The sequence below is a fragment of the Dermacentor albipictus genome, chromosome 6, assembly GCF_038994185.2.
Source record: "Dermacentor albipictus isolate Rhodes 1998 colony chromosome 6, USDA_Dalb.pri_finalv2, whole genome shotgun sequence".
In the NCBI taxonomy this organism is placed as follows: domain Eukaryota; kingdom Metazoa; phylum Arthropoda; class Arachnida; order Ixodida; family Ixodidae; genus Dermacentor; species Dermacentor albipictus.
The window spans coordinates 138,515,882-138,543,351 of record NC_091826.1 but is presented as its reverse complement, the minus strand read 5'-3'; the positions used below and the strand labels follow the sequence as shown (position 1 = coordinate 138,543,351).

The window sequence follows — 27,470 nt, the reverse complement described above, 5'->3', positions numbered from 1 at the left end:
GCAATACCAGGCCGACCAAGGCAGCGGAGGTGAGTGGCCGATTTCGGTGGTAGTGCAATACCTCGGAAACCCACAGTTTAGCTGCAGCAGGCTTAAACCTATGCAAATTTCCAAGGCAAGAATGCTGAAACTTATACTAAAATGTAGGTAGCAATTAAGCTTGATTGGACGCCCCAGAAAAAGACTGATCCCACGCCTTCATAACCGCTAGCCACTGTTCCCCCACGAGGCTGCAAATAGTTCGTACTTCAAACTTTCCCTGTTACCTAAATGAGATGGTAATCAAAAAAACTAAATTATAAGCGCGTAATTTTGGACGTTTCCACTCGTATGCTATAGTGGAATGGTGAAAACCAAATTTTTTATTGAGCTGAAATAAAACGCATGCTTCGCAGCAACTATTTATTGTCAAGTTTAAGTCGGCAGTGAAATCTCATGAGTAAAACGGGGTCAGCAGTAAAATGAACTGTACCGCAGACTTTTGAGGATTGAAATGCTCAGACTTCATATACTTTGTTCATTTCTGTTGCACACCTTATCGCTTCCTCCGATGAAAAGCCTCTTCAAGAACAGCAGACGCTCTGGAGGTATTAAGCACGACGCCATTTTGAAAAGGTGACATTGGCAGGCGGAGTAACACAACCCCGCGCGAGCGTACGTGTGTTCGTTGCCAACAGCTGTTTTTTTTTAAGTTATATATACCATACAAATTTCTCAGGGGAGTTTCTCTTACGTTTTTTCGCTCCCAAACATCCTTTTTCTCATATTTTTTTAGGCTGTGCTTCAGTGGCTTGCTTGCACGAAGAACCGGTACACATGGCGCAGACTAGTGCACGCTCTCAACAAAAGGGAATCTCGGAGGGTTCCGGCACTTGTTGTGCATAAAAACAAGGCCTTTGAGATTGGCTAATGCTGGCAACGTTGTGCATGCAACAAAGTCAAGTCACGTCCAAGCCGAAGGCCAGTCAGCCGTCAGCGTTTCGCGCGTTTTCTTTATTTACCGCAGCAGAGTTTGCAGCGACCTCCGTTGTGGTATTTTGTTCCTCGGAGGCATGCCCTCGGAATCGGAAAAAGGAGGTGAGTGCATTTTATTTGTTAGTGAAATAAAAACCTTAAGTGGAGTAGTTTGTTGCGGTATTCTAGAGACGACTACTTGTTCACGCTTAGCGCCAAGTACTGTACCCTTGTGCACCATGTCGGCGAGTGACCGTTGGTTTCGCCGCTTGAGGAACCGAAGAGTAGATGAATTCTTTATGATCCTAAATCCATCGCAAACTGGAACTAATAGCGAGCAGAATAATGTGCACCCATCTGGCTCTGGAGAGAGCACTTGGCGCAATCAACTTGACGCTGCTAGTGGGAGCTCATTGTTCAGCGATGTTGCATCGGAATCCGACCAACGTGAGCGGCCCAGCATCGAGCACGACGCCGTGTTCTGCAGCAGTAGTTCGGATTCTGAGTGCCTACAGGAGCAAATGAAGCAAACGAATGTGCATCAAAAAGAGCAACCTGAGGTAGACGATGTGGCGCCGTTAAGCGACCAATTACAAGCATGGGCCATTCAGTACGGCTGTTCCCACAGCTCAGTTACTGCCCTTTTGAGAATCTTGCGTGGTCATGAATGTTTTTCTTGTCTTCCACGATCAGCAAGAACGCTGCTAGAAACGCCCAGAAAGTCATTAAACATAGTCGACATAGCTGGAGGGCGGTACTGCCACTTTGGTATCATGCAACCTCTTCGTGAACTGCTAGATATAGCAAAGGATGTACCATTGGAGCTTGCTCTCAATTTTCACGTTGATGGGCTCCCTCTGGCAAAGAGCTCGAGAAAACAATTTTGGACAATACTTTGTCATGTAAAGAAAATCGAATCTCATGACCCTTTTGTTGTGGGTGTCTTCTTTGGCGAAAAAAAACCAATGAAGCAAATGAGTTTCTCCGTCAGTTTGTTGATGAAGTTAAGGAAATCATTAGCTCTGGCATCTGTTTTGGTGCACAGGTTATACCTATCAGAATAAATGCCATCATCTGCGATGCACCTGCACGAGCATTTATCCTGAGTGTAAGAAACCACACTGGGTACTACAGCTGTGCAAAATGCACTGTGAAAGGCCTCTACAGTGAAGGGAGAGTGTGCTTTCCGGCAAAAAGTGGGAATCTGCGCACTAACACCACATTTCGAGGCCAATATCAAGAGCAACACCATGTTGGCAATACAGTTCTTGAGGAGTTGCCACTTGACTTGGTCAAAGACGTGCCACTGGATTATATGCATCTTGTGTGTCTAGGAGTCATGCGAAAACTGCTTCTGTTGTGGTTTCGAGGTCCCAAGCAGATTAGACAAGGGGCTTGTGCACAAAATCGCATTTCAGCCAAGCAAACAGAGCTTTCTCTTTTTGTACCATCTGACTTCAATCGACGTCCAAGAGGTCTACATGACATAGATCGCTGGAAAGCAACAGAATTCAGGTTTTTTTTGTTCTATAGTGGGCCACTGGTGTTGTTCTCTGTAGTGCCACAAGGGATGTATGAAAACTTTCTGTGTCTTCATGTAGCAATAACCATACTTGCATCACAAAGCGCAGTAGCTGCCGAGCTTGACTATGCTGAGGAGCTTTTGAAGTTATTTGTGAGAGGCTTTGCAGAAATATATGGGCAGCACCGTGTATCCCATAATGTACATGGGCTATGCCACCTTGCAGATGATGTAAGACATTTGGGGCCACTGGACTCATGGAGTGCATTTCCATTTGAGAGCCACATGGGCACCATCAAGAAGCTTCTGAGAAAGCCGCAGCACCCACTGGAGCAACTGTCAAACAGAATTGCTGAAACAAAGAAGCTTCAGTGCAGAAAAAAAATGACTGTAAGCAGTTCCCCTCTGCTCACTGTACAACATCAAGATGGGCCTCTTGTGCCTCTTTGCCAAGGGCCACAGTTCAAAAAAGTGACGTTTCCGGAAGGAATTGTCTTAGACACTAGTAGGTGGAATAACTGCTGCAAGCTCCTTGATGGAAGTGTAGTTGTGGTGGAGAATTTTGCCCATAATGCACAAGGTATGCCATACATAATTGGAAGGAAGTTCCTGAAGAAAGATGACGTGTATTTGACACCCTGTCCCTCATCAGCACTGGGAATATTGATTGTGTCCAAGCCTTCCTTGCTGCGGTGTTGGCCTCTGACATGGGTCTCGGAAAAATGCATGCGAGTTCCATTCAAAAAGAAGCTGGTTGTATTTCCTCTTGTGCATCTAAAGATGTAAATGATGAAGAAACTCCTGTATGTAGAATTGTACAATACGTATATTGTTTTTCTTTAAGGTGATCAATATGCAGTCGTCAAGTTTCCAGAGGAAGGCAACTCTGTGGCTCTTGTACATACCAAGTGGCTGCATGGCGATGTCTGCTTGTGGCCACAGGATTCCAAGAATGTTTCGTATTTAGCCAAATCTGGAGCCTCTCCATCCTCCAACTGGCAAGTCGTGCCATGTGTGCCCATAGACACATTCAGTAAGTTTTATATTTCTCTTCTAATTCTTTTGTAGCATGTCTCATAACATAGTAATCATGTTCATTTTGGCAATGTACTTGAAATTGCAGTGTGTGCACACATCTCTGAACTAAAAATTAACTTTAGAAAGATCTTTGGTGGCACAACTGTAGATTTTACATGCTTACTAGGTGACAATCACTTTTTCATTCAGAAATGAAAGCTCATATACGCACTGGCGCAACAATTTGTTTAAGGTTGCATGGTAACTCTAGATCTCGTAACATTATTAGAAAACTTATCTAAAATTACATTCAGTTGAAGAATTGGGGCAATGCTTGAATTTATGCTCATTATTATTTTTCACTTTCCGTAGGAACATATGGTGCAGCGCGACAAAAGCTCAAGCAAGCTGAAGATGGGTCAGACTTGGGGAGTGAAGTGGACCTGGGACGGGGCAAAAGAAAAAAGCAACGAAGAGCCCTTAGCTCAAGTCCGGAATGTGTGCAGCGACTACCACTTCCACCGCCCTCTATGATGAAAAGTATGTTTACTATTTGTTTTTCACACTAGCAAGCTTTGTTCACTATATTCTTCGTATTAATTTTTCTATGCCACATAATTTTTCCCATTAATATGCTAAGTAGGCCTGCACCCTCAAAGAAAACACATGTGGGTTTGCCTGGCAGGTGGGCAGTGACCTGCCATTTTGCAAATTCACCTCTACATTGTAAATTTTTATACAGCTCTGTAAAATGAAGCTCTATGCTTTCACTAGAAACTGGCGACATCTGAGCTTTGAAATCACATTGCATGTGGTTGGTACACTAAGGAATTGTAGCTTGTTTCTCGAATCCTTTCAATGTCGTTTTTTCAATTTTAGAAGCACAGAAGAGGGATGGGAGACGTATTCACAAGCAGTCATCACATGCATCAACATCTAGGGCTAATGATCCCAATGTTTGCAGTAAGTCTGTGCCTTTTGATAATATAAGGAATGCATGTTAAGAATGCTGTCATTGCAAAAAATTGAATATTGAGAAGGAACTGCTCCAAGATGATGTCTGGCAATGGCACAATAATCTTTACAAATCTACTGGTAGCATAGCATGTTATAGAAAAACAGTCAGCATATGATGGAGCATATAAATAATTGACAGGGCATGTTTCCACTATGGCTTGTACCTGAAACTGTTGCAAAAGTGGAACATAAAGCAGTTTCTAATGGCATTTTAAGGGCCGTGCATTTTGATGTACAAAGTAAAATTGAGACAAGATTGACTGAGGATTGTCAACCAGTGTCTTATTTCTGGACACTGACTTTCTTTTGGTTTACAAGAGCCCTTTGCTTTGGCACTTCCAGTTTCTTTAGAACACTAAAACCTATCAGTCAGTGTTAGAGACAACCCGTCATGGTAGCTCAGTGGCTGTAGCATTGTGCTGCTCAGCACGAGGTCACAGGTTTCACCCTGGCTTCGGTGGCTTTCTGGTGCATCATAAGAGCACCATGTTGTCAACATTAACTTCGAATCCCTCGCTACGGTGTGCTCCAAAACCACGTCACAGATGTGGCATGCAAAACCCCAGTTACATTTTTTTTAGTCTTAGACACAAGCTCTTGTACTTTGTTTACTTTCTTGATGATGGTCGAATAAGTTATCTTTACTGATTTTCCTTATGATTTGCTTGCTACATTATTTGATGCTTGTCAGTCATTTACATGAGTCGGTTTGTTTCCTCTCCTTTTTTTAGGTGATCAAGGCGCAGTGCAATGTGCACAAATGTGTGCTAGCGAGACTTCAGAATCTGAGGGTGAGGCTGAGTCTGGAGGTGAACAAGATGCAATGCAAGAATCATCAGGCATTAAAAGATCGTTCACAGCTCACTCTTTGATGAAAAGTATGTAATCTAGCATTGTCTGTTTTCTTTCTTACAGAACCTCTTGAAGTTGTAGCCAAAATGTGTAAAACGTCTTGTAACACACCTGGCTTCCTTTCACAAGCACTACTCAGCAGTAACACACCTTAAAGGCCTGCTGGTGAACATGATTATGTTTTTTTCTTTTTTTTCGTGCGAAGGAGCAAGCCAAATGGGAAATACACAGTGCAACAATGAGAAGTGGCATTCAAGTCAGTCTGTTGCACCTATTTCAGATGATGGTAAGCATTTAAGAATTCATATTAAGCCAGAGGTTTCATGTGTTAGAGGATTGAGTAATCTTCCAAGTTGTCTAGAGTCATGCATTCAGAGTGAACGGAGCAAATTGTAAGCAAGACAGTGATGCAAACCATGGTCTAGATGCTCTAGGAAGGCCCTGCACAACCTTTAAGGAAACTTGAGCTACATCAATAGATTATTTTTCTAGATGTTCATCATTGCTTTCCATGTGTAAATATATGAATTTGTTGCTTAGAAATTTTGTCCACTTTAGATGGACTATTAGGTTTAATAAACAGAACTGTGATATCCTTTTTTGTTTCTGAGTTACAAAAAACATCATAGTTTCATTTCTGAGAATTTGCGTTTTTTGCCAATTTTTATTTAACAAATTGACGACAAATAAAAATTTGCAACAGTCACTAGATCCTTTTTCTTTTCGATGTAACAAACCTCATCAAATATGGGGCAGTGGTTTCCGAGAAAATCGATTTCTCCTTTCCCAGGTATTTAGATAGGAGCCTTCGAGCTAAGCTTCCTCTTAAGGGAGCTAGTTGCTCTTTGGGGCTCGGATTAATGTTACTATGGCCTAGAGCACCATTTGTGTACTCCGTTAACTTGTTGACTGCTGCTTATTGACTAGTGTATGAACGTCAACATATTTTGTTTGATGCGATAAAGTCGCAATGTAGACCAGATGCCCAAGCAGGAAGTTTGCTCCCTTTTGGTTTACTTTGGGCAGAGGAGCTGTTCAATAACCAGAAATGTTTTGGACTGCATTGTGTGCAGTAATGGTAGTGTTGCACAGCACACTTTCCATCATTACCGAATTTCTTGGTTGTGATTGGCTCTTGTGATTGGCTCCTTCCTGCAATATTGCAGGAGGGAGTCAATTGTGGTTGAGAATTTCTATCAGGATCGGGCTCAAGTCATAATAAAACGTGGCCGTGTGACACCGATGCAACATCAGAGCCTTTCCTCATTTTTCATGATGTTAACACGAAACATGATTGGCACTGCGACTTTAACAATACAGTACCACCTCCTTTTACATATGCTGCCATTATAATTGGTAGCACGGCAATTCCTGATTGAAATATTTGCTGCATTTCAGTAAGGAAAATGGTTTGGCAAATTTAATCGGATTTTCCTATGAAAAAAACTTGCCTGTGCTACCTTTTGACACTGTTTTTCGCATAGCTTATAGCTGTAGTGCCACCACTGTGCGGGTTTTGACTAAAAGTGGACAGAATGCTTGGCAGAGCAATGTTTTTGGGTTCCCAGAGCCCAACCAATGAACTCAATATAGCAAAGGGGCACTAAAGAAGCTTATTAAATTCTATTTTTTTATTGATGCTCTTTTAATAGCAAAACAACCACTCTTGTGGGCTTGGCAAGAATGAAGGATGGGTGACTATACTGTGCTGTGGTTCCACACCAGTCAACTGATTTTGACAGTTGGCTACAAGCTAGTTATTTGTTTATCAATGAAGGACTGCATCACACTAAACAAACCAAACGAAACCTGACAACTGCATGAATATTAACTGATCAGCCAGAGTGTCCTCACACATTTTCTTCGTGAATTTCAGGCATTAAGCAGGTCATCAGGCTTCTACAAACGGTAATCTTGAGAGTCGAGCACCTGGGAAGCCAACTAGACGTAATAAAAGCAAAGCTTTGTGACCAACAACTGCAGCCTGAAGCAGATTTGTTAGAAAAACCATTTTGTGACATCACGGAGTTCGAACTGTTTGATCAAGGCCTCTCAAAAAGTGATGCAATGAAGTCAAAGTTGGTAAGTGTTTTTAGTGGAGTATTGTTATACACGAATTTGATAAGCTTGAGGTTGACTGACATATCTCACGGTAAACTTTTCCAGGTTTCTATGTATGAAATAAGCAAGTATCCTTGCTTGTATATGTAGAAGGTTTTATGTGCGCTGCAGTTCTTAATTCCAGGTAGAAAAACGTTTTTTTTTTCTTCATGTACCCAAAGGCCCTTTTACAGGCATTACATAGGGGGTTACATATTATATAACATCACGGGGAATAAATATTGAAAATATACAAGCGTGAAATGTACCTGGCTTTTTGCACTTAAAACACGAAATGTAATGTATAATAGCCATATCTTAAGGGACTAATTTTGTGAACAGTGTACTTGTATATTCCTCAGATCCAACATAACACAGTACCTTTCAAAGTCAGTATTTATGTCAACTGGTCTGTTGCAAACCTGAAAATGGTTGTTTCCTTGAACAGATGGTGTGAGCAATTACTCATATCAGCAACTCGTGTGCGTGGACAATGAGCCCATTTCTACAGTTTTCTAGTGGCATTACCACTAGAAAGCTTCTACATGCCACTATGTATTTGCATGACTACATATCTAGTGGCATTTAAAATGTACTGCACATTCATAATTTTTGTCATTGATGGTACAGCAGTACATAATGTACAAAGTTTCAATCGTCTGAAAAGCTGGTTGCTACAAAAGGATTACACGCTTGACATATGCTGCCACCTGCGCTCGGTTTTCCATTACACCAAATATATTAGCCTATCACTTCCGGTTTATTTATGAGAAGGATGAAAGTTGTCCATGGGTGTGGACAGTCAGACTGAAAAGGGTATAGTAATGATGTTAAAGGTTTTTGCAGTGCCATTGTAGTGCTTAAGTGCATAAATGAAATAAAACAAGACTACTACTTTGCCTGTCATTTGGAATTGCATTGAACTTTTTTGAGATACTAAGCGCTGCCCTCTGAGGTATAAAACACCGATGAAAACATAGTGCCATGCTAGAAACTTGTAGCATGTTTGGTATAAGATGTAAATCTTGTTTAGAATTCTTTATGCTTTAAAATCTGCAATCATGTTTTATTGAACCTTGCACTGCAGCCTGAAACTCGCTTTCACTCAGTGGGTGGCTTGAAAATTCACCTGCTATAAAAAATTGCTTAGTGTTCTTTGAAATGTTGGTATTCCTGTAATGGTATAAAACCTTGTAAATTCCAGGTACGGGAACTCGCTGCCTTAGGAGAAAGAAATGTTAGTTTGTCTACGCGTCGCATTCTTGAAGCCCTGATGACCCAGGAAGTGGCTGTTCAATATAGTTGGCTCGGACAAAAAGGAAAGAAGAAGTTCTTGTCGTTGACAACCTGCGACTTGATATATAGTAAGTACACTTCAGTATCCTGTTTCTGCTTTTGGCAAGTTTCTTCCCCTTCACCCTGCAGGGAAATGGACTTCTAGCGTTAAACTACACACATAATGTAGCTATCAGCAGGTTGCTGTGGTGCACCAGGATAGTTTTCTAAGGCCCTTCAACGCCTTACACCTTTAAGGAGTACTTCTGCTATTGACTTGTAATCATTTTTTAATTTTGTCTCGACAAGAACTGCGTGTGCACATTGCCTGAATACCAAATAAGCTCACATTAAAGAGAGCATGTGTACGATTGAGCCACTTTCTGTGAAGAACCACATAGGTGCATCATGCGTAATATAAATTGAACAAGTGCTACCTGTTGGCTGATAATATAATCAGGAGGGCTACACTGGGTGCACACAACACCTTCAAAGGCCATGTGTGGTTTCTAGCCACATGTCTGAAACATGCAAGTTGTGAAGTTTGAATCTTTCTCCACTATTAAGCCGACACTATTTGCTCTTGCTATATAAAATATTTCATCACTGGCCTGCTCATAAACCTTTGCCTCCCATCATGGCCAGATAAGTAACATAACTGAATTAAATGTATATTCTGGAATATTTTTTATTGACAGCTAATATACAGCATTAAATTGTGTAAACTAAACTGCAAGCCACTCATCTTTTGTTACCCTTTCTGTTACGACCCTGCTCTCTTTTATGCCATGACTGACTGTCAAGATAACTACAGAGCATCTCCTTATTGTTGCAGAAAGTGTTAAGTGCACATTTGAAACTGTAAAAAGAAGTGAAGTTGAGGACGTTGTAAAAACGTGGCTCAGACACGCTGGGGAGAAGCTTAGAAAGAATAACAAACAGTCTGAAAAAGTCACAGGTGAGTATTTCTTCTGATAGGTTCTCGTAATTATTAAATTTAGGTTTCCACCTAATAACACTTAACTATTAAATATAATTCAAAGGTTTTCCTGCAGCTGATCTGATAAGTGCTTAAAAATACAATCTGAAACATGATTATGTTGGGCAGTTTAACATTATTTAGTGGGATAAGCATCCAGGCTACAGGTTTTTTTATGCTGGTACTCTTCTTATTTGCATGAAGTGTCCACTTGCCGTATTTATTCGAGGAAAAGGCAGGGCATTTTTTCTGAAATCCTCAGTCTAGAAGTTACCCCTTACCTTATATGCGACGCTGATAGATTAAGTGACTTATTCAATATGGCGGTAGCGGTGCCACATCTCTGGTGATCCTAATTTTAGACATCAGCGAGAGGTGTAGCAACTAATAAGCTTTGGCAGGTGAGCCAGTATGGTATTCTGTGCGTACATTCCATACTTAGTATTTGAAAATAAAATTGAATAATGAAGATGAAGTGTGGGTTTACGTGAATTTCTCCTTCAAATGTGGCTTCTGTGGCAGCACGCACCACACTGCTAGGATACTACACCATAAGGCAACATCCGCATATAATCCCAACTGGTCATTCAGTTTATTCTGCTAACTTTCACCGCCGACACCTCAGGAGTAAGATGAGGCGCTGGGCTTTTTGGTATTTCTAGCGAATGCCGATGGGTCTCAATAATTCGTCGGCTACTGTATGTCACCTTATATTATTGTTCATACTAGTTTTTTTTCTTGGGTGCCCCAACTGCACCCTCACCTTATAATCAAATAAGTATGGTATATGCTTAGAACTACAGAAAGTTGAACTAGTTAGTTTGGTAGGGGTTCGTTGTGACAGAAGGTAAGGCATAGACATGAACACACAAGAAGAGAACCAGAAAACTCAAACGGCACTTGTGTTGTCTGGTTCTCTTGTGTTTTGTATCTCCACGCCTTACCTTCTCTCACGAAGGTATATGCCTTTACTTCCTCCTCATTGAGAGTTAATTTCTGAAATCTCCCTTTTAATTGAAGAGTACGCCTTGAATTGCCAAGTTACTGGCATGTCTTTTCACTTGCTTCCCTTGTTTCTCTTGTAAAAGTAAGTCAGAGACGCTGAATCTGTGATTCATTGTGTGTCTTTTCTAGAGCTGCTGGAGTGACAACGCAGGCCTCACTGAAGTGCAGCATGTTTCAACCACAGCACGGAGGACTTTTTTTCCACATTTTGCTGTTTTAATGATAATTTCTTCATTATAATACTCATTTTTACTTTTCCGTTCTTTAATATTTAAAGATTGTATTTTAATTCCTCATTTTCTAGTCATTTTTAGTCAGTTACAGTTTATTACTCATTTTTGCATTGCTGTAGCAGGAAGACAATTTTTTCGCGCATTAAGAGTGATGCCTTATGTATTCATGTTTTTTATAATAAATTTTATATTTAAGCTTTTGCGAGCCTTTCTTTTTGCAAAAAGAAGTATGTTACGCATTGCGTTGTGATGTGTACATGAGATATTTGAAGAGTAGATCAGCAGTGATATTTACACGAATGATTCCATGGTACAACACCACCATATAATCACATTCATGGATTCTTTAGAAGTGGACGTGAGCACGTCTTGGAAACATGCCTTAGTGGTCCGGAGATGGTCCTGGCAGAATGTCAAAAGAATGTTCACAGTATGCGATTTGGGGAAAGAAATAGATTTGGGTCGGCAGTGACATTTACACATGTAATTCCATTGTACAGCACCAGTATGTAATCACATTCACGGCTTATTTAAATGTGCATAGGCACATCCTGGAAAGGTACTGGAATGGTCCAGAGATGATCCTGGCATTATGTCCAAAGAATGTTCACAGTATGTTCTTTGGACGGACAAATGGATCCAAGTAGGATCAGTTGAGGACATTTTAGGATGGCCTGAGGATGTTCAAATATCCGCGATTCCACATCCTGCGGACAACCTCGGGATGTCTTTGCGTTGTCTGGGTGGAAACGACCGGCACGCCGCCGCCGTTCGAAACCGACGCGGCGCGCGTGCGTCTATTTGTCGTACAAAAATCCCTCACGTGACCTGATCCAAGGTGACTAGGCGTGCGTCTATTTGGCGTAAGAAAATCACTCATGTGACCTGATCCTAGGTGTCTAGGGACAGTATCGTTTAGGGATTTTTGAGAAGGCGCGATGCTGGCGCCAAGCGCCGCCGTGGTGTGCTCGTCATCGGCGTGATCCAGGCGTGATCATTCTCTGGACCGCGTGTTGTTCAACATTGGTCATGTGATTGTGCGTTGTACGTGCGTTGCTTGTGTGTTGGTTGTAGGTTCTGTGTTACTTGGCGGAAAGCCGTGAGTAGTGGCGGTGCGCAGTGCGGCTTTGGCGTCGGTGAGCTCTGGCAGTACAGAATCTGCGTTGTGTGACCCGTGCTTTCTTGAGAACACGGCGGTGGTGACAATTGAAATATCGAAGTGGCCTAGCGCCTCGGCAGCGAAGTTCTGCGAACCGCGATGTGGCGTCGCCGTGTCCGACTTTGCTTACGGACATGAGTGATGTGCTGCTCGCTGCAAGTCATGTAAATGCAACTGCGTCGACCGCCCAGTGTTCAGCGCTGAATGTGTGTTTGGTGTACTGTGCTTGAAACGAGTGGTGCAGCCGTGCAGCCGTGCAGCGAGGGGGGGGGGGGAGGGGGGGGGCAGAGTGGCTTAGGGGCTCCGTTTGCGCGTTCACATACATGTGCTCCCGTCTTGGTCTCATTAGCGGCTGTCGCGGGATTGTGGTGTGCTAGCTCCTTGCCTAGTATGAAGTTTACGACGCTAACACACAGCATGTGCACGTTTTTCCGCGCTATATGTCATTTGCATGACGGCCCAGTTGAAAACGAAACATATGTCTGTGTTCTTTGCGTTTGCGTGTTGTAAATTACTTTCTATTGTGGAAGTTCTGGGAGTCTCATTACGCAAGGAGTGCGAACGTGAACATAAGCACGTGTGTCTGAAATTTTGAATTACGCTTAATACCCTTTACGACTGATAAGTGGGCTACACGGCCTGTGTGAATCAGCTACCGTATGTTGCGACGCTCTTCCGTGTGGTAGACTGATGCATAGTACGCGTTTATTTCTGTACTATTGTAAAAACCATTTGTTTATTCACTCAATACAAATGTACTGCTTCTTCGCCGCAGTACATTTTAGTTACGCGGTGAAGCATACTAAAAGTGGGAGGGGGCCGCTATCAGCCAATATATTATGTCCACTTACGCGACCTGAGAGGCGGCGGGTGCGCGAGTGTATAATTAAAGAACTCTTATTATGTCCAGTGACAGTGGCCCCTTTTTACTTTGCGTATGTTTCACCGCAGTACATTGCTTAACTTTCACCGCGAAATATTAGTGTATTGCGAGAAAGATAACCGTAAAAAGCCTAATTATGCAACGTCTCTTTTGTAGCTTGCTACACCACAATACAGGGGTGTAAATAATCGTCGTGCAGTAAAGCATACTAAGAGTAGAAAGGGCGCATAGGTTTACACTGTGCTCATTATTTTCAATTGTGGCACAATTTGCAAGTGCATCTGTGATCGTGGTAAGCTTCATCGATAATTCTTTGTACATTACAAATTCATATTGCAGGGAAGCTTACTAAAGCACATTCGCCATTATGGTACGTGTTATTCACCTTCAATGCAGGAGCACAATGTGCATTCTTGCCTCTGCTTTTGGCTGGACTGCACATGCTCTTTGAGAATTGATTCATTGTTCATAAGTGCACTGGTACTTTACTCTAAACTGGAGGGCTTAAGTTGATATGAAACCACAATTTTTATTAAGATGACAAGATGTTGCCGAGACCAAACTGTTGTCAACCAAACTCAGATGGTTGCAGCACAGCTTTTTTTTATTCCAGGCACCTATTCTACTTGAAGCTTCCATTGCAGTGTTTCGAGCCTCTTTGAACCAGCACATAGTGTATATAAAAATTGGACACTGATAGGGAACATCACCTAAGTTCATGCCTATCTATAGTAAAGAGATGTAGCACGACCAAACAAAATAAAAGAAGGGGGTGGGCTGCAGCAATACTACGTGTTAAATGGTGCTTTATCCTTTCCCTTGAGTTTTCTGTTTTTGTGCTTTTTATGAATCCTCTGCAGTAACCACGCGAGTGCCGAATTTGAGCTTGTTGGTTTCGAGTCTTGTGGTTGTTACTAACAGAACAGTGGGATAAACGAACAAGGGCTTGGAGGCATCCGTTCACCTTGCTTGCCTCATTATGCTGCTTCATAAGCACCGTGAGCATCCAGGCCAACTAGGAAGGGAGGTTTGTTGCAAACGCTTCTGAACTGTATTGCCATCAAACCAACAGTGCTCTCAGTGACAGCTTTTGGGCAGTAGAATGCTTGCACCCAGCAAAGTCGTAATAAGGAAGCATTCAGGATGTGCAAAGTGGGCTTTTCAAGCTGGCAGAATTACTGAAGGGGCTTTGCCTAACTGCCCTCTTTATGGACGCACAAAGATGATTTCCTCTTTAAGAGGGATTGTTTCAGAGGTTGTTACATGGCAACAGTGTTGGGTGTTTAGTAGCTTGTCTTTGCCCACTGTTAATAATCTGTTCCTTCTCCAATGCCCCTGTGAAGTGCCTACTTTTTGGACACAATGTGCTCTCCATGCATGCATATATAGCTTGTAAAGACGTCTATTACCCCTTGCCTCAAGCTGGTCCTTGCTGATGTCACCCAAGAAGGCATTGGGGAGTATGGCAATGTACGTTTACAAAACACTGTTCATACCAGTGAAACCAAATTAATGGAGCTGCTGTTCTTTTTTTGTCCACTCCATCCTCGTTAGTTACAATGAGCAATGTCCGAACAGAAGGCACATGTAGTTGGTCGTGCATAGCCTGCGCACGTCATGACCTTAGCACAGCGTTTATATGCAAAAACCTTTCAATGTGTTGATGACTTTCTTCTCTTTATCATACTTTGCCTGATGGAGCTAGCAAGTGGGTCAACCAGGTGTTCAACAGGCTTCCCACTAGTTTTCCCAGTCTCATTTACCAGGGTGCTGCTCATAGATATCTGTTTTCCTTACCTTGCACTGCAGTTTAACCATGGCCACAGCTGCCCAACCCATTGCATGCGATCAAAAAAGTGCTATACATCATGTTGCCCCAAACTCGTGACATGTGCTACAAGGCCTTGAGGAACACCCTCATTTATTTACGCCCTCATCATACTGTACGAAGCTTCGCATGATAAGTGCGACAATTAACATCTGCTGGTTTTTCAGTGTTATCCCTGTCCAGCTTGCTGAAAGCTATCCTGGATGTTTTAAAAGCAGACCACCGCTGCTGGACAAGAAGTGCTTAAAACAAGGGTCGCTATAACCACATATGTCACAAGAAAGGAAGAAGGCCACTGAGTATACAGGCGGTTTACTTCATATCCAACAAGCTTGGTTCTCCCTTTGCTTGTGAGTAAACTCAACTCGAATACATGGCCTGTGACAAACTATGTGCAAGATGCTGTGTCCCCTGCAAAGCTGAAGATGTGTATGAGATCCTGACACCCTGCAGCGGCTTCTACACTGGGCAAACAGGCTACTGTAAAAGCGACTGTCTTTACTAATATGCTAATAACGTGCAAACGGGCAGAAATTTGGCTATTCATTGGACCCTACTGCAGGTGCAAGCCACTCTTCCACCAGATGTGTGTTGTTCACAGAAACTGGAGCTATACAAATGCAGATAAAAACAATGATGTTTGAAAGTAGTAGAGTAGAACTATATTCTGCAACAGTAGTGCTACCTGCAGCGCTGGTACCTTATAGTCACAATTCATGGCTGCACCACCATGCAAAGGCACCATTCTTGAATTATTAACTTCTCTTTTATTTATGGTGGCCACATATTACAATTACATATCATCCACATTGGGTGCAATATGGTTAAATGTCAATTATAATAGCCATTCCTAATCTGAAAATGCAACAGAAGAGCAAATATAGGCAACAAATTGCAATTCAAGGAGACAAAAGACACCCAGTACACAGGATAAGTGACAGACTTCCTTTTATTGAAAAAGAAATGTCACATGTCTCATGGCACCAGCAGTGGGTAGCAAATTTTCAAGCTTGGGTGGCAGAGGCAAAACTTGGCGCAATGCTACAATCGCGCTGTATAACGGCCTTGGACACAAACAACCGACATCGTATTGTATAGACTGAAAGGGCAAGACTCCATCTAAGAACAGTCTATGGCACCACATACTCGATATGGTGTAAAAAATGTTGACATGCCCTACTCATAACGAAAAAGCAACTAACACATAAAACACGCCTTAAAATGGAATGTGCATAGTCTGAAACCAAGAAAAACCAACACGAAAAAGGGTTCGTTAAGTCTTTGAACGTATAAAATTGTCAAACTTTCTCATCAACTTCTTAATGAACCTGCACAGCCGAAAAGGAAGGAAGGAAAGCCCAATAGCAGGGCCGCAAAAAATGTCACCGAATAAATACACTTTGCTCACCAACGATACCTGTGGTTTAGTTGTGGTCTGTGTATAAACTTTTCTTGTTTAGAATGGTTTAGCGGATAGTGAAAAAATGACCATAAGAGCACTAGGTGTATGCTTAGTCTACGCACAAAAAGCCACTGCTTTCTTACTTTTATTTTTGTTCTCTGCCACTATTCATGAGTATTTAAGTGCCTTAATAGCACTGCTAACATCCTACTGCAAAACACAAAATTGGGCAAGTTGTGGCATAAAGAAAATTGCAGTTTCACTCATAATGTGAAACAATGATGCAGTAGCTGGTGAAATATCCGCAGGAAGCTTACTTCATGCAGTGTTTGTTGAAGTGAACACTTGCCAATGCAAGTCGGTAATCTCCTTAAAAAGTCAAATAGGTAAGAGTCGTATTTATTTGTGGGAGTTGTGCCTCCCAGTGTTGAAGTGGAAAAACTCGGCTTTTCTTCCTCCTCTTTCATATCCTGACTTCGCCACTGGTCTACACCAAAACAACCCTTTAGCTTCTTACTGCTGAATTCGTTTTGGTTTTCACAAATCAATATTTGGGCTGCCCATTGCTAGGTTTCGCGCTTAATCAAAGAATGAACCAATGAAATAAATCAATTCTCAAAGAGCATGTGCAGTCCAGCCAAAAGCAGAGGCAAGAATCCACATTGTGCTCCTGCATTGAAGGTGAATAACACGTACCATAATGGTGAATGTGCTTTAGTAAGCTTCCCTGCAATATGAATTTGTAATGTACAAAGAATTGTCAATGAAGCTTACCACGATCACAGATGCACTTGCAAATTGTGTCACAATTGAAAATAATGAGCACAGTGTAAACCTATGTGCCCTTTCTACTCTTAGTATGCTTTATTGCACGATGCTTATTTACACCTCTGTATTGCGGTGTAGCAAGCTACAAAAGAGACGTTGCATAATTAGGCTTTTTACGGTTATCTTTTTCGCAATACATTAATATTTTGCGGTGAAGGCTAAGCAATGTACTGCGGTGAAACATACGAAAAGTAAAAAGGGGCCACTGTCACTGGACATAATAAGAGTTCTTTAATTATACACTCGCGCACCCGCCGCCTCTCAGGTCGCGTAAGTGGACATAATATATTGGCTGATAGCGGCCCCCTCCCACTTTTAGTATGCTTCACCGCGTAACTAAAATGTACTGCGGCGAAGAAGCAGTACATTTGTATTGAGTGAATAAACAAATGGTTTTTACAACAGTACAGAAATAAACGCGTACTATGCATCAGTCTACCACACGGAAGAGCGTCGCAACATACGGTGGCTGATTCACACAGGCCGTGTAGCCCACTTATCAGTCGTATAGGGTATTAGGCGTAATTCAAAATTTCAGACACACGTGCTTATGTTCACGTTCGCACTCCTTGCGTAATGAGACTCCCAGAACTTCCACAATAGAAAGTAATTTACAACACGCAAACGCAAAGAACACAGACATATGTTTCGTTTTCAACTCGGCCGTCATGCAAATGACATATAGCGCGGAAAAACGTGCACATGCTGTGTGTTAGCGTCGTAAACTTCATACTAGGCAAGGAGCTAGCACACCACAATCCCGCGACAGCCGCTAATGAGACCAAGACGGGAGCACATGTCTGTGAACGCGCAAACGGAGCCCCTAAGCCACTATGCCCCTCCGCCTCCCCCCCCCCTCGCTGCACGGCTGCACCACTCGTTTCAAGCACAGCACACCAAACACACATTCAGCGCTGAACACTGGGCGGTCGACGCAGTTGAATTTACATGACTTGCAGCGAGCAGCACATCACTCATGTCCGTAAGCAAAGTCGGACACGGCGACGCCACATCGCGGTTCGCAGAACTTCGCTGCCGAGGCGCTAGGCCACTTCGATATTTCAATTGTCACCACCGTCGTGTTCTCAAGAAAGCACGGGTCACACAACGCAGATTCTGTACTGCCAGAGCTCACCGACGCCAAAGCCGCACTGCGCACCGCCACTACTCACGGCTTTCCGCCAAGTAACACAGAACCTACAACCAACACACAAGCAACGCACGTACAACGCACAATCACATGACCAATGTTGAACAACACGCGGTCCAGAGAACGATCACGCCGATGACGAGCACACCACGGCGTCGCTTGGCGCCAGCATCGCGCCTTCCGAAAAATCCTTTAACGAAGCTGTCCCTAGGCGCCGCGTGCGTCTATTTGTCGTACGAAAATCCCTCACGTGACCTGATCCTAGGTGCCTTTATTTCTTTTTCAATAAAAGGAAGTCTGTCACTTATTATGTGCACTGGGTATCTTTTGTCTCCTTGAATTGCAATTTGTTGCCTATATTTGCTCTTCTGTTGCATTTTCAGATTAGGAATGGCTATTATAATTGACATTTAACCATACTGCACCCAATGTGGAAGATATGTAATTGCAATATGTGGCCACCATAAATAAAAGAGAAGTTAATAATTCAAGAATGGTCCCTCTGCATGGTGGTGCAGCCATGAATTGTGGCTATAAGGTACCAGCGCTGCAGGTAGCACTGCTTGTTCAGAATATAGTTCAACTGTACTACTTTCAAACATCATTGTTTTATCTGCATTTGTATAGCTCCAGTTTCTGTGAACAACACACATCTGGTGGAAGAGTGGCTTGCACCTGCCGCTGGGTCCAATGAATAGCCAAATTTCTGCCCGTTTTCATGTTATTATCATATTAGTAAAGGCAGTCGTTTTTACAGTAGCCTGTTTGCCCAGTGTAGAAGCCGCTGCAGGGTGTCAGGATCTCATACACATCTTCAGCTTTGCAGGGGACACAGCATCTGGCACATAGTTTGTCACAGGCCATGTATTCGAGTTGAGTTTACTCACTAGCAAAGGGAGAACCAAGCTTGTTGGATAAGAAGTAAACCGCCTGTATACTCAGTGGCCTTCTTCATTTCGTGTGACATATGTGGTTATAGCGACCCTTGTTTTAAGCACTTCTTGTCCTGCAGCGGTGGTCTGCTTTTAAAACACTCAGGATAGCTTTCAGCAAGCTGGACAGGGATAACACTGAAAAACCAGCAGATGTTAATTGTCGCACTTATCATGCGAAGCTTCGTACAGTATGATGAGGGCGTAAATAAATGAGGGTGTTTCTCAAGGCCTTGTAGCACATGTCACGAGTTTGGGGCAACATGATGTATAGCACTTTTTTGATCGCATGCTATAGGTTTAGCAGGTGTGGGCATGGTTGAAGTGCATTGCAAGGTCAAGAAAACAGATATCTATGAGCAGAACCCTGGTAAAGGAGACCCTGGGAAAACTAGTGGGAAGCCTGTTGAACATCTGATTGACCCACTTGCTGGGTCCATCAGGCAAAGTATGATAAAGAGAAGGAAGTCATCAACATATCAGAAGGTTTTTACATATAAACACTGTGCTAAGGTCATAACATGCCAACAAGTCTTAGTGCGCAGGCTATGCACGACCAACTACATATGCCTTCTGTTCGGACATTGCTCATTGTAACTAACCGGGATGGAGTGGACAAAAAAAAAAAGAACGGCAACTCCATTAATTTGTTTTCACTGGTATCCACAGTGCTTTGTAAGTGTACATTGCCATACTCCCCAATGCCTTCTTGGGTGACATCAGCAAGGACCAGCTTGAGGCCCCCGCAGGGGCGTCTGCGTCAGCAGGCGTTTGGTGTGTTGCGACACCACGTACCCGAGCACACAAGGGTTGGACCCTCCCGCGCGTAGCCGTGTGCGGCTTAGCCGTGTCCGGGGAAAGGGGGATCCTGGAGGTTGAATCGATGCCGGGTGTTCGGACCTTTAAGGCCCCCCGGCGGAAGCAACACACCTCTTTGGCCTCTGCTTCACGTAGACGGCACCCCCGTACTGACCCACCCGGGGGAAATCGGTAGTTGCCTTTTTCTGTCTCTCTCTCCCTATTACCTTCGTCTTTCTCTTACTTCCACCTTTCCTGTCTTCTTCTGGTTTCCTTTTACTTCCAATTTTTCCAGGCAGCAAGGGTTAACCTTGTGTGGATAGCCAACCTTGGTTATTTCATATTTGGTTATAGTGGTAATGTACAGCTGGCGTTTGCAGGCCGTGTTTCACAGGTCCTGCAGCGTCCCCTTGTAGGACTCCACGGTGGGTGGCTGGCGTTACTGCCGAAATCTCACCTATGTTTATGGCTACCTCCTTCCCCCCACTCCCTGATCGCCCTCAGAAAAGAGGGCGCACCGATGAAGTACTCGAATTTTTTGGTCGGCAAAAAGAATCTTTCCCTCGTTGCCACGTCACCCATTCTGAAACACCAGCTAAACCAGTGCGAACAATTTCCCTATTCCTTGTACCGAAGTCCCTTACCGAAGTTTTTGGCCCAGTTTATAAGGCGTCGAGGATGGCTAGCGGTGACCTCCTCTTGGAGCTCCGCGATCAGAAACAATTTGAGAAACTGCCTAAACTAGTATCATTTGGGGAGACCCAAATAATAGTAACCCCGCACCGTACGATGAATACCACCCGCGGCGTTGTCTCGGACGATGATTTGCTGCAGCTCTCTGAGGCTGAACTCTTGGAGGGCTTCAGTGAACAGAATGTTATAAATGTCAAAAGAATCAAGATGAGGCGAGATGGTAAAGAAATTGCGACCAGACATCTAATACTCACCTTCAATTCAAGTGTCCTGCCCCCCCGCAGGGGCGTCTGCGTAAGCAGGCGTTTGGTGTGTTGCGACACCACGTACCCGAGCACACGAGGGTTGGACCCTCCCGCGTTTAACCATGCGTGGCTTAGCCATGTCCGGGGAAAAGGGGATCCTGGGGGTTGGGCCGATGCTGGGTGTTCGGACCTTTAAGGCCCCCTGGCGGAGGCAACACACCCCTTTGGCCTCGGCTTCACGTAGACGGCACCCCCGGACTGACCCACCCGGGGGAAATCGGTAGTTGCCTTTTCCTTTCCCTTTCTCCCTCAAGTCTTCGCCTTTCTCTCACTTTTTATCTTTCCTGTCCTCTCCTAGCTTCCGCTTACTTCCAATTTTTCCAGGCAGCAAGGGTTAACCTTGTGCGAATAACCAACCTAGATTATTTCATATTTGGTTATAGTGGTAATGTACAGCTGGCGTTTGCAGGCCGTGTTTCACAGGCCTGCAGCGTCCCCTTGTAGGACTCCACGGTGGGTGGGTGGCGTTACTGCCGAAATTACAATCTCATATGGCTACTTTCTTTCCCCCACTACCTGATCGCTCCCTGAAGAGGGGGCGCACCGATGATGTTTTAGAATTTTTCGCCCGTCAAAAAGAAACTTTTCCACGCTTCCACGTAATCCACTCCGAAACACCAAACAAAGCTGTACGAACAATCTCACCATTTCTTGTGTCCAAGTCTCTGACCCAAGTTCTTGGTACAGGTTACAAAGCATCCAGAATGGCAAGTGGTGATCTCCTCTTGGAAATCCGCAACCTGAAGCAATATGAAACCCTACCTAGCTAGTATCATTTGGCAACGCCAAAGTGACAGTAACTCCGCATCGAACTATGAATACCACCCATGGCGTAGTCTCCGATGATGATCTCTTGAAGCTGACTGAGGCTGAGCTCTTGGAGGGCTTTAGTGAGCAGAACGTCATCAACGTTAAGCGAATTAAGATGAGGAAATGCAGACCAAACATCTGATACTTACTTTTGGCACAAGTGTCCTGCCCGAGTCCATCGAGGACGGGTATATCAAGCTCCATGTTCGTCCATACATCCCTAATCCCCTGCGTTGCTTCAAATGCCAGCGTTTCGGTCACAGCTCACAGAGCTGCCGAGGCCGCCAAACCTGCGCTAAATGCAGTGCTTATGAGCACACTTCTGATTCGTGTGAAAACTCTCTCCACTGCGTAAACTGTGAAGGCGAGCACGCTGCATACTCGCGGTCGTGCCCATCTTGGAAGAAAGAAAAGGAAATAGTTACGATTAAAGTAAAAGAAAACATAAGTTTCAAAGAAGCACGCAGGCGGGTATCTTTCCTGCCAAAGCACACCTTTGCCGATGTGGCGCGTCAGGGAGCAGCGCCACAACGGTCTCCGGCGGCTGTCCGACCCACACCCAGTGAGGCGGCAGTGACGCCATCCGGCCCCTCGGCGGCTGCAGCTAACGCTGCTACGCCAACACAGAAGACGGGGCCATCGAGCCCGAAGGTGGGCGCAGCCGAGGCTGCCCCAACCTCCCCGGCCCCCTCCAGCGCTGGCAACAGCCGGCGCAGTCAAATCCCTCGGGGAGCCCCATCAACCTCCGGGCTGGTGGGCGCAGGGGTCTCGCCTTCCGAGCAGGACCCTCACAGAAAACCTCTCGCTCGCAAGAGCATGTGTCCGGCGCCTCACAAGAGGCAATGGACACTACACCTGCCCTCACGGCGCGCCAAGCGCCTAAGGAGCGGCGAGGCGCCCTCGAACGCTCCAGAAAGGGCAAAACCCCGATTACAGGGCCTCGAAAGAGCTCTGTAATCTAAGCACTTCCGTTTCCGTACACACAGCACCTATTTACTTTCAACATGGATACACAAATCATTCAATGGAATGTCAGAGGTCTTCTTAGGAACCTTGATGATGTGCGAGAGATTATACACAAACACAATCCAAAAGTGCTGTGTCTACAGGAAACACATCTAAAATCACAACACACGAACTTTCTCCGACAGCATGTTACTTTTCGTAAAGATCGCGATGACGCAATCGCATCATCGGGAGGTGTTGCAATTGTAATCCAAAAGAGCATAGCATGTCAACATTTACAGCTACGAACGGCCCTTGAAGCAGTGGCGGTTCGAATTGTTTTGCTAAACAAACTTATCCCTATTTGCTCGATTTATATACCCCCACACTACAAACTCAGCAAACATGAATTTCAGTCCCTCATAGATGAATTGCCAGAACCTTACGTTGTACTTGGGGATTTCAATGCGCACAACAGCCCGTGGGGCGACTCTCGTATAAATGCGCGAGGTCGTCTTGTTGAACAGTTCCTCTTCTCTTCTGGTGCATGCCTGCTGAATAAGAAGGTACCCACATATTATTCTCTCGCCAACAGAACATTTTCATCAATTGACCTCAGCCTAGTTTCCCCGTGTATACTGCCTGAACTCGAATGGGAAGTTATGAACAATCCTTACGGGAGCGACTACTTCCCCATACTGATAAGAACATCTAAAGAAAACGAATATCCTCCACAAGCTCCTAGGTGAAAGATAGACACAGCCGACTGGCAGAAATTTCGAACTCTCTCTAGCATCTCATGGGCTGACCTGTCTTCGTTAGAAATTGATGCTGCTGTGGATTATCTTACCGCATTCATAATAGATGCCGCATCAAAATGCATATCCGAAGTAAGTGGTTTGGCATGCAAGCCACGTGTACCGTGGTGGAACAGCGAATGTCGTACCGCCCGTAAGAATCAGAACAAGGCGTGGGGGTTGCTGCGAGCTTCTCCCACCGCTGAGAATCTTGTCAACTTTAAAAAAATAAAATCCCAAGGTAGGAGAACCCGCCGGCAGGCCAGAAGAGAAAGTTGGCACAAATTTTTATTGAGTATTAACTCGTTTAGAGACGAGGCCAAAGCCTGGAACAGGGTCAATAGGATTAGAGGGCGGCAAACATATTCACTCCCTCTAGTAAATACACAGGGCGATACACTGAAAGATCAGGCCGACTCACTTGGGGAGCACTTTGAGAGTGTATCAATCTCGAATCATTATTCTCAATCCTTTCTCAAATATAAACAAGTAGAGGAATGTAAGCCAATAATTAGAAAATCCAGACAGAACGAACGCTATAACCGGCCTTTCAATATTGCCGAGTTGAGAGCTGCATTGAACACATGCAAAAGCACTGCACCGCGACCTGACCGAGTCATGTATGACATGATCAGAAACTTACATACTGACACACAGCTTACACTTCTCACACTTTTCAACACTATGTGGGCTGCGGGATACCTCCTACCCACATGGAAAGAAGCGATTGTGGTCCCTGTTCTTAAGCAGGGTAAAGACCCTTCCTTGGTGGCAAGTTACCGACCGATAGCTCTTACAAATTGTCTCTGTAAGCTTTTCGAAAAAATGATTAATCGCAGACTCATGCACTTCCTTGAGCTCGCCAATGTGCTCGATCCCAATCAGTGTGGATTCAGAGAAGGACGATCGACTACCGATCACCTTGTGTGCATTGAAGGAAATATCCGCGATGCATTTGTTCATAAACAGTTTTTCCTATCAATATTCCTCGACAGGGAGAAGGCGTATGACACAGCATGGCGTTACGGGATCTTGCGAGACTTGTCGGGAATGGCCATCCGTGGAAATATGCTGAACACTATTGAAAGCTATTTGTCCAATCGTACCTTCCGTGTAAAAGTCGGCAATGAACTGTCACGCCCCTTTACGCAGGAAACTGGTGTACCCCAGGGAGGCGTGCTCAGCTGCACTCTCTTTATCGTTAAGATGAATACACTACGTGCTTCACTACCACGTGCCATTTTTTATTCCGTATACGTAAACGATATACAAATAGGCTTCAAATCCTGCAACCTCACAGTATGCGAAAGACAGGTACAGCAGGGCTTGAACAAGGTTTCCAAGTGGGCAGACGAAAACGGATTTAAAATCAACCCCCACAAAAGTTCCTGTATTCTTTTTACTAGAAAGAGAGGCCTGATTCCAGATCCTTGTGTTCAAGTCTGTGGACATCAAATACCTATCAACAAAGAACACAAATTTCTAGGTATTATACTAGACTCCAAGCTTACTTTTATACAGCACATTAAATATCTTAAAGAGAAATGTCTAAGAACAATGAATTTACTTAAAATTCTATCCCACTCAACATGGGGTAGCGACAGGAAATGTTTAATGAATGTTTATAACAGCCTAATTCGATCACGATTGGACTATGGCGCCGTCGTATACAACTCTGCCGCTCCGAGCGCACTAAAGATCCTAGATCCTGTCCACCATCTAGGTATCCGCTTAGCCACTGGCGCTTTCAGAACTAGCCCGATTGAAAGCTTATACGCGGAATCAAATGAATGGTCCCTCCATCTACAGAGCACTTACATCAGCCTCACATATTTCCTAAAAATACACTCCAATCATCAACATCCTTGTTTTAACACTGTTAACGATATGACCTGCACTACACTATTCCATAATCGTCCTTCTGTAAGAAAGCCTTTCTCGCTTCGAGTGAGGGAGCTTAGTGATGAGATACATGTCCCACTCCTCGAGCTTCGCCTAATGCATCCAACCAAGGTGTTACCACCTTGAGAGTGGCAGCTGATTGAATGTGACATATCCTTTTTAGAAGTAACAAAACACGCACCAGAAATAGAAATCCGAATGCATTTTCTTGAACTCCAGCACAAGCACTCCTGCGCAGAGTTCTACACAGATGCTTCGAAGTCAAATGCCGGGGTGTCTTATGCTGCCTTCGGCCCATCCTTCTCAGAATCAGGTGTACTGCATCCGGAAACAAGTATCTTCACGGCTGAGGCCTACGCAGTACTGTCTTCTGTAAATCACATAAGAAAATCGAAACTTCGAAAATCAGCAATATATACAGACTCCCTAAGCGTTGTGAAGGCCTTGATGTCACCCTATAGACACAAAAATCCAGTACTTAATAAACTCTACACCGTCTTGTGTAAAGCGTACCTATCTAACCAGCATATCATTATATGCTGGGTGCCTGGCCATAGGAGCATCGAGGGCAACGTTCTGGCGGACGAGATGGCCACGTCTATCGCATCGCAAGCCGTTAACCCTACCGCTGTGGTGCCTGTCACAGATCTCAGGAATTTCTTGCGAAGGAGGATGCGCGGCCACTGGCAACGCATGTGGGACGCAGAAACAGATAATAAGCTCCACCTAATAAAGCCACAGTTAGGACTCTGGCCCTCTACTAAAAAATCACGCCGAACAGATGTCCTATTCTGTCGTCTAAGAATAGGACACGCATTTGGCACCCACAATTTTTTACTCACTGGAAATGAGCCCCCAACCTGTGGGAGATGCGGAGAGAGGCTGACCGTCCTCCAGGTCCTCCTGGAGTGTCGGAAAGCCGAATCTGACAGAAAGAAACATTTTCCGTTAGCATACCGGCAGCATATTCCCCTTCATCCCGTAATGTTACTCGGCCCAGAACCGCTCTTTGACACTAACGCAGTCCTAAGTTATCTGAAAGATGTTGTGTTGCGTGTTGTTAGCCCCACATGTTCGTAGCGTCTCCTCTCTTCAGAGGATGGCGCTGTGATTGTTCTTTCGTATAGCACGTGCCTCAAGGCCCTTGTGTTTCAAGGGCTCTGGCGAGGCAACAGTGCTCCAGGCATTTTTACCATCTCATATATTTTCTATTCTGCATCATTCTTTTACGATGGATTTTAATGTTCATAGTATTCCTCATTTGTCATCGCCATAATTTTATAGCAAGTAGATTTTACGCACTCTACAGCGACTATTTTTAGGCAACTTTACAGCCAAGTCACATCTTCCACAATACATCGTCAACATCACCACTTGTCATGGCGCTCTTTGGCCAAGCCTGGCCCTTGCGCCACAAAACACCACACATCATCATCATCATCATCAAGTGTCCTGCCCGAGTCAATCTTGGCCGGGTACATCAAGCTCAGTGTAAGACCGCATGTGCCAAATCCCTTGAGATGTTTCAAATGCCAACGTTTTGGCCACAGCTCGCAGAGCTGCCGAGGCCGCCAAACATGTGCAAAATGCAGTGCCCATGAACACACGTCTGAAGCTTGCGCGAACTCTTTGCATCGTGTAAACTGTGATGGAGAGCACGCCGCGTACTCGCGGTCGTGCCCATCTTGGAAAAAAGAAAAAGAAATTGTCACGATCAAAGTGAAAGAAAATATATCATTCAAGGAGGCACGTAGGCGGGTGGCATACCTGCCTAAGAACACATTTGCCGAAGTGGCGCGTCAGGGGGCAGCGCCACAACGGCCTCCGGCGGCTGCCCGACCCACACCCAGTGAGGCGGCAGTGACGCCATCCGCCCCCTCGGCGGCTGCAGCTAACGCTGCTACGCCAACACAGCAGACGGGGCCATCGACCCCGAAGGTGGGCGCAGCCGAGGCTGCCCCAACCTCCCCGGCCCCATCCAGCTCTGGCAACAGCCGGCGCAGCCAGATCCCTCAGGGAGCCCCATCGACCCCGAAGGTGGGCGCAGGGATCTTGCCTTCCGAGGCAGGACCCTCACAGAAAAC

General features: G+C 44.5%; 1 protein-coding gene across 2 annotated transcripts; it reads left to right on the top strand.

Moving 5' to 3' along the window:
* The first annotated feature begins 977 nt into the window (after nt 1-977).
* LOC139047127 (uncharacterized) lies at nt 978-10,962 on the top strand. Of its 2 annotated transcripts, XM_070521100.1 has the most exons (10): nt 978-1,077; nt 3,321-3,509; nt 3,866-4,033; nt 4,373-4,456; nt 5,242-5,388; nt 5,568-5,648; nt 7,239-7,444; nt 8,667-8,826; nt 9,573-9,695; nt 10,851-10,962. In XM_070521100.1, exons 1-10 carry the CDS (start codon nt 1,053-1,055, stop codon nt 10,862-10,864), a joined length of 1,197 nt encoding a protein of 398 aa, XP_070377201.1. In that variant the 5' UTR covers nt 978-1,052; the 3' UTR covers nt 10,865-10,962. The 2 variants fall into 2 exon arrangements, with proteins under 2 accessions (XP_070377201.1, XP_070377202.1); XM_070521101.1 differs by lacking the exon at nt 9,573-9,695 and having other exon boundaries at nt 10,851-10,956.
* The last annotated feature ends 16,508 nt before the right edge of the window (nt 10,963-27,470 follow it).